The sequence below is a fragment of the Esox lucius genome, chromosome 3, assembly GCF_011004845.1.
Source record: "Esox lucius isolate fEsoLuc1 chromosome 3, fEsoLuc1.pri, whole genome shotgun sequence".
NCBI classification, from domain to species: domain Eukaryota; kingdom Metazoa; phylum Chordata; class Actinopteri; order Esociformes; family Esocidae; genus Esox; species Esox lucius.
Window position 1 is genome coordinate 12,842,054 of NC_047571.1, and position 13,293 is coordinate 12,855,346.

A 13,293-nucleotide genomic window follows, 5' to 3' on the forward strand; every position below is an offset into this window, starting at 1 on the left:
AAATAGTGAGCAGATCATCAGGGCCATTACATTTTAATAACATTCTGTTAATTGAAAACCTGAAATTGACCCGCTGGAGCAAAAGTGTTGGAGCCAGTATGTCTAATAAAATATCCCTGGGGTCCAGTTTACTTACACAGGGATTCAATCAGTGGGCTCAGATTAAAAAGGGTGCAACACATTTTTAATTAGGGCATTGTGCCCTGATATTCTATCAGAAGAATATAACTATTTGGTCATGAAATACCACATCACAAAACTACTGTAAATGGGATGGCTTCTAAATGTTATACTGGGTCAAGGTCATAAGGTTATCAATTAATATGAAGTTATTAAAAACACTAAGATAATTCATGGTCATTTATAATGTTTATAAATTGGCATTGTGTTTCTAAGCACAACACTGCTCTGACTATATAAAAAGTTGCATATTTTTAAGCCAGTATGTCAGTGTATTGTTTTGTTTGCATCTTTGTGCTGAGTTAAGCAAATTGTTGACCGTTATGCTATCAAACATTTAAATTCCACAACATAGTGATGTATTGTCAAAATATTTTTACCTCAGGCAAAAGCATTTCATTTTTCTGCACTTTGACTGGGACCTTTTGTGCAAAGCTTTAATCACGTTTCAGCTTTTCACTTTTTCTCATCTTTCCTTGTCTCTGTGGCTTTGAGATAGACAGTAAAGCATTGCTATTATCGGCTACATGAATATGGCAATGCGTTGGGAAGAGTAGTATGTCATCTGTCAAATCCAACTTCAAATGAGCTATAAAAGGTTTTGAAGCATGTCATACTTTATTACACATTTACATCTGAATGTATTTATATGCTATTTCCATGGGCTACATGTTTTCAGACCAAACTTTCTGTAACATATTTCAATCAAAAGTTTAAGGGATAATTGATCAAATATGTCGGTGCATTAAATATTCCGAAATATTATTAATTTGTGATTTTCAATATATCTCTGAAGAAAATAAAAAGTAAAATACTGTGTTTACGCATATTATGCAAAAACACGTTGTAGCTATGTCTACAATTCGGGGCAGAAACTGTGAGTTAAATGCAATTTTACTAAACAAGTGGTCCTAAATTGCTCGGTTGGTTTCTGGTTGGTTTCAGTAAATTAAATTAACATCAAATTCATTATATTTTTCAGTGCAAACGCATTTATTAGGGAGGATATTTCGCTGAATTACATTATGGCTTCTTTTTTTAACTGACCGAAATTAAAATGCAATGGACCAAAACCCTCTTTTGTCGTCGCAACCTGGTAGTTGCTGCAACCATGGCACCCAAAAAACAGAGGAAAAGGCTGGAGTGGAGTTGACTGCATGGAGAAAACCAAACTGGCTCAGTTTTCAAACGCCTATTCAGCTGGGATTTATCCACGCCAGGGCGATCAGGGGGATTAACCAGTAATTAAACCCCATAAACAATCGTCCCCGTGGCCTTTTCAACATCTTGTCACTACTCACTGGTCAACAACACTTGGTCGCTTTGCACATAGGCCGGGGAAAAACAGTGCGGACAGAGGGGCAGTTTACACCAATGATCTAACCAGCACGTACACACAATGGCAGGAGAATACCTACCTTCAAATGTAATCATTGAGAGTACACAAAAGTTTTGAAATAAGGATTTATTTAATCGTTATTCACTTCCCTGGAATATGACAATATGTGACTAGGAAACGTTGGCTTATGGATATCAATAGGCTATACTGGCATAATGACTAAATGACAACACAATTAAATGTAGACAATTGGAGATGTGGTCTTGAGGCCGTTATATAACATATCTAGGCTGCGTAATCTAGGCCTAACGAAAGGAAATCACTGTAAAATGTGGATTTACCGTAGAGAAAATACATTGGGTTGAGACAAGTGTGCCACAGTTTTCGCCAACCGCTTTGCAGAATAAAATAGGAAGTGGTCAGTAACCTTTATCCTCGTCCTCCGGGACCCCCTTAGTGTTTTCTCCCTCCGTTCGTTTTTCAAAGACCAACAGGAAGCGGCAGGATCCCGCATGACCTCTGCTTTGTTACAGAGCACATATCACATCCATTCAATGGGGCACATCTGTGTGCTGGTGATCTGCGGCTATGATCTGTGTGTTGCAGAAAACGCTACGGCTTTCATTCACAAATCTCACTGCCTCTGCGTCTAACAACTTTTGAGGGCAGATAAAACAAATAGAAATGTACCCGAAAGTTGTACCTGGTCAAGGACAATAAGACGCACCAGGTAGCTATAGGCCCAGTTCATCTGATAAAGTTTTTTATTTTATTTTTTTAAATATTATGTTAAGACTGTACACTAAAGTATTCAAACCGTCAAGAGCAATTTATTAAAAGTCAGAAAACAATATCAGTTGGCCTATTACAAAGTCTGTAAAAGAACGACTGAACGATATTTGCTAACAGAATAATTACTTGCACTTCTCTTCAGCAGTGCTTTACAGTGAGTGAAATTCTTCAAATGTCTATTTCTAATATCCATACCTATATCGACATATTCGTTTAGTGTATCTTTCATATTCAAATGCAATTTTGGTTATGATTGCATTTCCTAAATGTTTAGGCTAACTGAATAAGGAATAGTCACCATTGACTATAAGCTTGATGTCAAATGTTTCCCATTGTGTTTATTTATTAGCTGAAGTTACTACTTAAAAGTTAAATATCTTGACTTTTGATGGTGTAAATCCTATGGAATGCTGTTGAATAAAAAGGTCATTGGAAAGTGGATCTACTTTCTCTCACCTGCCCTGATTAAATGTCGGAAAGGCCTGTAGAATGTAATTCTAGGATTGTTGCTTTGCCTGAGAAGTTCAAAGCAGTATGGGGGGAGGGGGCGCTTCTGAAAAAAATAGGCTCAACAAAACATATCTGACATCTGCTTGGACCTCTGACAACTTCAAGCTGTCTTTTCGATTACAGGGTCAAACTTCACCAATGAGTTCTGGTAAAATTGAAAATAAGCATTGCAGAACAGCGTAAATAATTGTTAGTAACATTAACTCGCCTGCGCATCATCATTTTTAATTGAACAATGACTAGAGAATTTTTAAATAAAGTTTTTTAGCAATGTGGAATTGGAAGTTGCCAGTTTTGCTTAGTCGTACACCTCACAGCCTATAAAGTGAGCCTATCAAAAACAGTTCAAAGCATGTTGTCCTTTCCAATGCTTTTTAGAAATATTCACAAGGTATTTTTTGTTGTTGATTTCGAGGTTTTAGACCATAACAACCAATAACACAATGATAGGCATTCGTATGTATCACAACAAACTCAGATACTAGGCCAATTAAACAAAAATCGAAAATGAAAACCTCGAAATTGATTAACATAGCATTTTTATGTTTTTGGTTAATATTCTAAAACCATGTCTTGGGCATTTAACGTATTCTAAGGAGAAGTCCAAAACATTAATTTAGTTACTTCTGATTACTTTAACCATTTTACTCCTATGAAAACGTTATACCATTAAATATCCTTTTTTTTATAAACCAACGCTGAGTAGTTGATAACATTCAAATGCTCCTCATAATTCCGTCATAAGGCCTATAAGCCCTATCCCAACATCTATTTTATATATCATATTTTTGTTAATGCATATGTGCTCAAACAGGGAAAAAAATAAAATAAAGCTGTACAATACTATATTTCGCTAATATTTTGTAAAGCAAGATGCGAGCGTGTTGACCTGAGCTAATTAAGCTCACCATCACAATACGATCCACTTGCATATGACAGTCAAAGGATAAGCATTGCGTACAGATGTTGCTTAATAGTCAAATATTCACTGTTGGACATGTTCTATTATTTTTTACAGATAATGTTATAGTTCATTTTCGTATTCTTACAAAATCGAAAGAACTCATAGCCGCGAATATCTCGCCATGTAGTTATTTTACCATGATACCATTCAATATGGCTATACTGTTTTGGCTAGGCTACTTGATTTAGCCGAAAACTTGACCTGAGGACATTACTCACCGGCTTGGGCCAAAGGGGAAGAGTCTTCAGTTCTTCTGTTTGGAAAGTGAGCAGTCTGTTGGCATTGCCACCTCTTAAAGTGCCACGGACTTTTTTACGCGCAAACAGATTTGGGCTAATAACCGGACTAATGACCACACACTCAAGCAAAAATATGTAAGTGAAACAATTGCCTAGAGTCTGTTAAATATTGTTATTTGTAGTTAGACAACGGTACATATCGCATCTATTAATGTTGGTAACCAAAGACTGGCACATTACTATTTTACGCACTGTCTTTTATTAGGCTACATTGACATACGCGAATATTAAGTTGCCTTCCCATATAATTGGAAATATAGGCTACTTCAAGTGCAATAACCAAAATAAAAACGTAGCCTAGACAACTACTGTCCGCTTAGACAACTAGTGCTTCTTCGGAAAACACAGCTGGAAACATTTTCAGTAGCCTGTGTGGGACTGCTACAGTATTTGGCGGAAAGTTTGCTCGTCGTTATTAATGTTCTAATCGTCCTTATTCTTGTCAAACAACTTATAGACACATGTGAAAACATTTGACGTTTCACACCCTTCCCCCATTCGAGAGTTACCCTTTTAATGGACATGCAGTGTGCGCTCTGAATCACGAACCATCACAATGTGATTTCTCTATATTCTTAAAAAATCATCAGAAAATACTTTGATTTAATTATTTAAAATACGTTCTGTCATAGCTCTCTGAATCAGAAACACTTGTTCAAGTACTTATTATTTTTAAAGGTTACAGCTTTGGGAATTGGGTTAGGTGTTGGGGTGCTGGGAGTGCTGTCAAGGATTCTAGAGTCATCGGTCATGTGATTATATTTCACGAACTCTATTGGACCAAGGCACGTGTCTTGGAGAGCGGACTACTACGTCACTAAGGGAACTCGTAGCCTATTAAAAATGAGGACAAAAATCCATAGTGAAAGTATTTCAGGAGCAGTTAGCGCCTCTTTATCTACTAGTTGAAGCATCAAGATTAGATTGGTTCTGAAAGGGGACCACTACTACTCAGCATTTTAAATGATAGGCCAGTTTCTCAACAAATAGATCAATCAGAGCAAGGCGGAGAAATTCATTTGAAGTATGTTTTCTCTTTGTGAAAAGGCAAGAGGCGGGTTTTTAGTACTACCAGATAGACTAAACTAGATACTGGAGGAGAAATAAATTATTAAATTTTTTCCCCAATTCCGGTTTATTGAATTAAACCGTGATCAAGGAAAAACTAGAACCCTCAAATACCGGATTTCATAGCCTACTTTTGTGTGGGTAAGAAAGGTGCCAGAATTGGACATTGTGTAGGCCTATTTCACTATGGAAGAAAATGATAATCGCAACGGAGAGCGTCAAGATTCGGGCGAAGAGTCCAACAGAGCTATTCTTCCTCTACAAGCACCTGGGAACCAGCAACCGCACCGAATCACCAATTTTTATATTGACAATATTTTAAGACCAGACTTTGGACGGCGAAAAGATGGTACTTTTACTTATGCTGAGAATCTCCTCAATGGACGACAAAACAGTCCTCGCCTTCCCCCAAAATCTGGGCACTTAGGTGGGACGGTGGCAGGGGAAGGAACATCTCATTCTCGTTCTGTAGGTGAACCAAAAAAAGCAGATCTTGTTGGAGATGCGCCTCTTAAGCCTCGAGGAGAAATTGGAGATCAGTGCCTAAGCTCCGACTCGGATAGTTCTCAAGCCAATTCTGTAGCTTCGTCAAAACCTATGCTCTGGCCAGCCTGGGTTTACTGTACACGATATTCAGATAGACCATCATCAGGTAACGTATTTTATTTGTCATAGTAGCTTATTTTGTTAGACTAATGAATACCGTGAACTATTGAATATAATTACATTTGGTAAAAAAAAGAAGTCAAACGATATCCTTAAACCACCTCATGCAACCACAATATACAACCATTAAAGTTTCCCTTTGTGTAGTCTATTTGTGTAGCCCATTTCGAAATGTTTTACTACTTCCAGGAAATTAATAAAAAAATACTGAATATTTTTTTGCTAGTCCATTTCTTTAAATAAATATTCAGAATGTATCCATAACACCAAGGAAGACTTCGATGATCCTAGAATTTTGATTGGATAATAATGGCGGTTACAAACTGAATACTAGGCCTACTAGGCAATGTTATCGTGTGTGTATATATATATATATATATATATATATATATATATATATATATATATATATATATATATATATATATATATAGTTATTATAAGTCTATCACCATAAAAATATTGTGTTAGCCATGGAACTATTATCAAGCAGTCTCTTCCTGAATTATGGAGAAATGTAAAATCATTAAAATAATAGAAACTCAATACTTTTCTTCGAAAAAAAGGATAGAAAGTATTTGAAAGTATTAGAAATATTAAAGCAGTTGTCCTATATTTGTAAAGCAACTTTTGAACCATCACTGAAACCTAGTTTAACGCCATTGTTCCTTACTAGTCTTTGTTAATATTTAATTAGCATATTTTTTTGACAATGGAGCGAAGCAAAAAGTGTATTCCGTATGCGAAATGAGATGCGTGCAATCAGACTTTTGGAGAACGTTTGGAGAGAAAACATGGACGAAGAAAAAAACACGCATTTTGAAGATCGTTTTTGGTATATTATATTTTTAGTTTTCATCTAAAGCGGTTCACACATTTGTATATTTGGCCTAATATAAGCGCTTATTATTACAGACTGTGATTATTAGGCTATGGTCAGGTTTGGCCCAAACCGCCGAATGTTTCTGTTTCATTCAGAGCTTTGGGCTGTTGATTTATTTTCTAAGTAAATTAACATCAAATTGTAACAAAATAACAATTAAGCCTGTATGTATATGTTTATTTATTTAATTTGTAACAGCGATTTAATTTATCATTGTTGGGGGTACTTTCCATACAGCTACATAGAAGCACTTAAATGAAGTCATATGACAATATTCCATCGTGGTATAAATGTAGGGTGTAGATCCTATATGTATATTATTGAATGAATGCATGAACTTATCTGAACAATTTGAAAATAGCAACCTAACAATAGAAAGTTCCATTACAACCAAAAAAGTTTGAAGTGTTTTTTTTTTGTTTATTTATTTTTACGTTGGTCTCTTAACATGTACATGTAACGAAATAAACGGTATAAAAAATGTCATTCCAGAATAGGGAGAATATGTTTTGTGTGCGCGGGGGGGTGTACGAAAAAATATCTTTCGCTGGAAGGTAGACTGTTCATAATAGGCTGACACTGAAATGCTTTTGTGAAGCCAATCAGCGTTTATCTGCGAATCTCTCTTATTTGGTCTAGAATGCATCTAAAAAAAACTGTTGATATTCAATAAATGTTCACGGTATTCATTACACATTTATGGAAAATGCAAGCTTATAATGTAGTTCCTATGGTAACAGCGCGAAAGAGGCACATATACCTCCTCCTTCAAACCCCACCCCCCATCAACACCCACCCATCATCTCCCATGCACACAAAACCCCGCATCCTTTCAGAATACTCTATATTCTTCAATTTGGCCCCACAATAATAGGTTATTGTGACTATATTTGGGTAATATTAATGCCCACACAATTCTTATTCTAATAGCCTGCAACGAAAGGCCCAGCCTCCTTGGTTACTATAGCCTACTGCTATCCTATTAGGCAAATTCTAGCCTGTTAGACTACAACACATAGCCTTCCAGTGACTGAAAGTAAAGATCATCATATCACGTCAAACATTACTGGTCATATATTAATCAAACATTAGTGGTCATTTTGAGGACGTTCAAAGCATAGTTATTGTACGTTTCAAAGTCTGACCACTAATTGGGTTTTAATCTACAGGGCCACGATCTCGTAAACCAAAGAAGTCGACCACAACGCCGACGACTACTCCAAGCAAGGATGACAAGCGTCCCAGAACGGCCTTCACAGCAGAACAGCTCCAGAGACTCAAAACGGAGTTTCAGACTAATCGGTACCTGACTGAACAGAGAAGGCAAAGTCTAGCACAAGAACTCGGCCTAAACGAATCTCAAATTAAAATCTGGTTTCAAAACAAGAGGGCCAAAATAAAGAAGGCTACCGGGAATAAAAACTCGTTAGCCTTGCACCTAATGGCACAGGGACTATACAATCATGCCACATCTTCATCTAAGGATGAAAAATCAGACAGCGATTGATGAAACAGACTACAATGCAATACATAACTTTATAGGGCCATTGTACAAAATACCAGCAAATATTTAAAACTTATGAATGAGACAGGATTTTGCAATATTCTGTGTATATATAGGCCTAGGGGTTAAACATTTTGTGTTGTAACACTTTCGCCATGTTCCCCTGGAACTTGAATGCTTCATAAGCATACAAGTTTCTTTGGTTTTTATTTAGTTTTTATAGCAAGTTTTTTTCCTCGACACATTCGACTGAAATAGTGAAAACATGCTGAAGTCCAAAGATTTTTTCTGCTGCATTTTGGAAACTGTGAATTTATAGTCTGAATTCTTTTTTTATCACACCGTTTCCTTTTTGTATTTTGATGTTCATGTTGAAAATGTCCGAGGTTCCTTTGTTTATTGTAAAAATGCAGCCTGTCTGAGTTTATATGGAGTGAAAATAGGCGTTGAATTATGCGTATTATCTGCTAACAGTGCATTTTTATATTCGAATTCAAGTTCTGCATTAACTATAGATATGTCGTGAACATTACATATCAATGCATTCATCTAAATAGATCAGCTCTGATTAGATGTGTTGTTATGAGACTGAGATTTCATGAAAATAAATACATAATATATTCAATAGCCTAGGCCTATAAATTAGGCTACTTTAAACTTCACCCAATCTATTGAAATAAATTGCATAAAAGGAATGTAGACAAACTGAACTTTCACTAAAGGACCTCTTGTAACAGCTAGCAAGAAAAACAAAGCAGTAGGCTGTTTTGTAAACCGCTACATTTGTCTAGCATGCAAGCGCGTAAGACAAACTTTCATGCAAGTGTTCCATTGGTTACAAATGCTGCAACTCAAAGTTCAAGTTATGCGCGCGTATAGCTCATATCCAATGGTTTAATAGAGGAGAATGGCGGGTGGAGGAAAACATTGTTGAATTGAACAGATAACCATTTGGAATTATTATGGAAATTCAACCGTTTTGGGTCAGTTCCACATACCAACACAATCCAATGTAACCCCGCTCAAATCGGGATTTCAGTGCCAAGCAATGAGTTTTTTTTTTTACAAACCATAGCCGATGTATTCACTTCAACCATTAGCCTACTTTACGGACAATTCCAGCGGTAAAGAAGTGTTATTGGATGTCATAACGGATATACTGTATAAGGTTGGCTTATCAAATAACCCATGCTCTCCATAGTTTTAAATACATTTTGCAATTTGAAGGGGGGAAAAAAATCATATTTATAAACAGTACTCATAGACTAAGCGGCCATATTGTTTCTCGCAATGAAGCACTGGAATGTTTACATAACTTATTTATCTTGCAATAACTTCTTTTTGTGAATGAAACGTTTAGAGGCCTTTGCATGAAAGCTGCAATCTGTCACCTGTATATCATGAGACAAAAGTTGCTGTATCCATACCAAATTGTGGTCTTATGATGTGAATGATCTTTTATTGTTAATCTAAGTGTGTGTAAATTAAAATCCAAACTTAAAACACAATGCCTTAAAAGTTCTGTAAATGAACTTTTCTATGAGTACTGTGCTACAATTAAATAACACATTCAATGTTTATATCAGGAATGGGCTATTGCCATTACAGATGGTATTTGGCTACAACGTGAATTTACATACTTTTTAAGCATATGTATAACGAAGGACAAAGTTTGGGTTGTATTTTTCTTTCAGTATTCTTTCATATGAAACAAATGTAAATAATTTGTATCATAACTGTGTAATTAACCGTAAGTAAATAAACCACAAGAATACTAACACACATTTAAATCCTTTATTTTGTTGTCGTGCTTATAAACAATTAACACGCCAATTATCAGTGCTGTAATAGGCTGACCAACTCTGTTAATTTACAAACAGCTAATTTTGGAATAAAGCATACATGTGATATAGCCAAACCACATGTGCTGAAATAACCGAATATCAATTTGCATAACAATTAGTGGCCTGTCTTGAAGGTAAAATTTACAGCAAGGAGAATTTCATCCAGAAAAAAGTATAGAACAAAATGTGGACAATAAAACCAATTCAAAATAGTGTCTTCCCACGAAGTAATTGGTGTTCATATATGCAAGTTAATTTCCTTGTTACCATGCCTGCCCCATGCGTTTTTTCTGTTGGGCTGGTTCTCAATGGACATATATCTGGCAGTTTATTTTTTTCATACAGAGTATGACTGCATGTTATTTGCTATTGGTAGGTGGTCATCAGTTAAATTAACTTACAATGGAAAATGCAATATTTAATGCACTATGGTAATACTCTATTTTACAGTGTAATAATAAAGTGGTGTTTAAATAGAAATTACATTATAGTAATAATCATAAAGACACTTGCATTTTCCTTTGGGTTTCATTTAAATAAGCAATTTATGGTCCAAGGTACAGTATACTAGATTATCAGAAATGTAAAGTTACTGCGTCATGTCCAAACACCAGGTACAACAGATGACACAGAACAGTAACATAACACTACATATTTATTAAAGTATAGCAGGACTTTCATGTGAATGGTTTAGGGTTCAAATTGCTTTAAAAAAAAGTTTTATTGTTCAAGATTAAATTGTTTTTAAAATTGGTATCTAGGTGAAATATCTGTATAGATGACAATGGACAACGGACAACTTTTCTGTTGGTTTCCCCAGGCAAGCTTACTTTAAAATTATTCAGTAAATGCAAACTACTACACAGTCATTTGGACCACAAAGAAAAGTTTGACATGACCTCGCACCAAGCTTCACCACAACATTGTATTCAGCATAGTTACAGTATATGCAACATAGTATACCTCATTTAAAATGTACCACTCATACCAATGTCATAACATGTTTCCATTACTCAGGTCAGTGGGCCTTGCTTAATGCAAGCCATCAAGATCCAAGTAGAGTTGCTTATGACCTTAACATAAAGAATCAGCATCTCAAATGCTAAAATGTAGGGAAGCTATACCATTCACCCCCCCTCATTTCCCAGAAAGTGCTTAGATGGGCTCTAATGACCTCAAAAGTGTCTCAAGAATCCCACAAACACCATTTCACTCAGTATCCCAATCATTGACCTTGTCAAACATACCCAGAGCAGATAACACATTTAATATTATAATATTATGGAAACATTAAATCTAGCAGGTTCAATAAAATGCACATCCTCATGAATTACATCAGAGACCTTGGTTACAAAAAAGTCAATAACAGTATGCTGAAAACTATTTCATCACCAGTTTCTGCCTACAACAGTCACTTATCAACAATATACTTTTCTTTTAGATACATAAACTAAGGAGCATCCAAAACATCAATACACCCCTTGAATATGATCATACTAAAGTATACAGATGATTTTAAATACATCACATCCAAACAAGTCAGACATCATCCAATAGGCTGAAGTTAGTCACCAAAGTAGGTTGCAACATTCTGCGCTCTAAGTATTACCTGATGCTCTCAAACACGTATAGAAAGTAGCAAAAACCTGAAAAGGATCCAAACAAAACAGGGTGAGCTATCTGTGCGCACCATTCGCAGCATTGACCTGTTCCTCAATGCCCCAGAACCTCATCTGCATTTCTATTCTTGCCCAGCTTGTATGTGGAAGTAACGCCCAACGGTCACTGACTTGATGAGCTCTCTGGGCTGAGAAAAGCCGGTGCCCCCCAGACGCCCAGCTACTCGGTTGGTTCCTCAATAATGGAGTCTGTGGCTGGGAGACCCCGATGAAGGTCAAAGCCCTTGGTCATAGTTGCAGGTGGCTCTTTAACATCACTACTTCTACACCTCAGAATTCAACATGTCCCTGAAAAGGAATTTCATTTAATTAAGTACATTTTGACCAAAATGCCCACCCTGGAAATTGTTCTGTCCGTCAACTTTCCATAGCATCATTAAATATTTATATTTTGCATCAATTACCTGACAGGTTCCTGGATAACTGTTCATGTTGATGAAAGTGAAAGTTTAGATAGAAAGTTCTGCCACATTTTAGTTCTCTGCATCTAGACATGAAAATGCAAATGATTTGACCACTCCATTCTAAAGCCCTTAAAAGTATGTCCACATTCCGATGCTTACAACAGACAATAAAGAAATAGAATGCCCTACATCTTAGTTATCATAAGTTCACATATCCCGTGTCATAAAATTTAACCTCTCCAATTGCCAGAGGCAAAGGGCAGTCTGATTCAAGAATGAAAATACATATCAGAAAGTATTGATGCCTCGTGTGTCTGTTAAACAAAAGATCCATCCTGTCCCTTCCCCCCACAGAGTTATTTATCCAGGGTTTTTAAATGCTTCCTAGTCAAACTTGAATATGGAATGAAGCGCTAGGGCTTTGTGGCGGAAATATAATTAAGCTGGTGAAAGATGTATAAGGTGAAGAATGGGGATGACATCAGGCTAATTTCACACTTGGCACTGGAATGGCTGGGCCCAAGCTAGGCTCTTGCCACGCAACACAGATCAAAGCCCACTACCACTACCGAAAAGGCAAAGGAGGACTTAAGTATGCTAATCTCCAGGACAAATATATTTTAATCTTGTTAGAATACAAGTTAATGCCACAGCTGAGTGACTGAACTTTATAGAGAGTAAGGGAAAGATTCACTTTCCCAACATTTCTGAATGAGATAGTCTTCCTGGACCAGTGCAATTGCATTTGAGAAATTTGACAAAACGGTTTATCATATTGTCCTCATTACCTGTGAGGGGGATGCATTTAATCAGGCAACACCCCTCCAGGAGTCCTCTCAGGCACTAACATGCGTAGGAAATGAGCATTTAGTGGTCCAGTTTGTCCCGCCACTGTGATGCCCCTTGCCAACAGTACCTTGGTAACCCTTGATCTGTCATGAAGTTAAGCTGAAGCCCTAGACATCCAGAGACAGCTATGCACACAAAGAAACACCGACACATTCTTAAGCCAGAAGAAACCACAAACACACAGATTCTATGGAAATGCAACAAGTTAAAGACCTTTGTTTTGAAAGAACTGGAAGTGAAGTAAGGGCAAAATGCTGTCATTCCTGATGATAATGAAAATGAAATATACTGGATGTAACCATCTGCTCAACA

At 36.5% G+C, this 13,293-nt stretch overlaps 1 protein-coding gene across 1 annotated transcript; it reads left to right on the forward strand.

Annotated features, from left to right (window-relative positions):
• The first annotated feature begins 4,955 nt into the window (after positions 1-4,955).
• en2b (engrailed homeobox 2b) lies at positions 4,956-9,983 on the forward strand. Its single transcript, XM_010894038.4, has 2 exons — positions 4,956-5,804; positions 7,871-9,983. Exons 1-2 carry the CDS (start codon positions 5,339-5,341, stop codon positions 8,206-8,208), a joined length of 804 nt encoding a protein of 267 aa, XP_010892340.3. The 5' UTR covers positions 4,956-5,338; the 3' UTR covers positions 8,209-9,983.
• Positions 9,984-13,293: the final 3,310 nt, after the last annotated feature.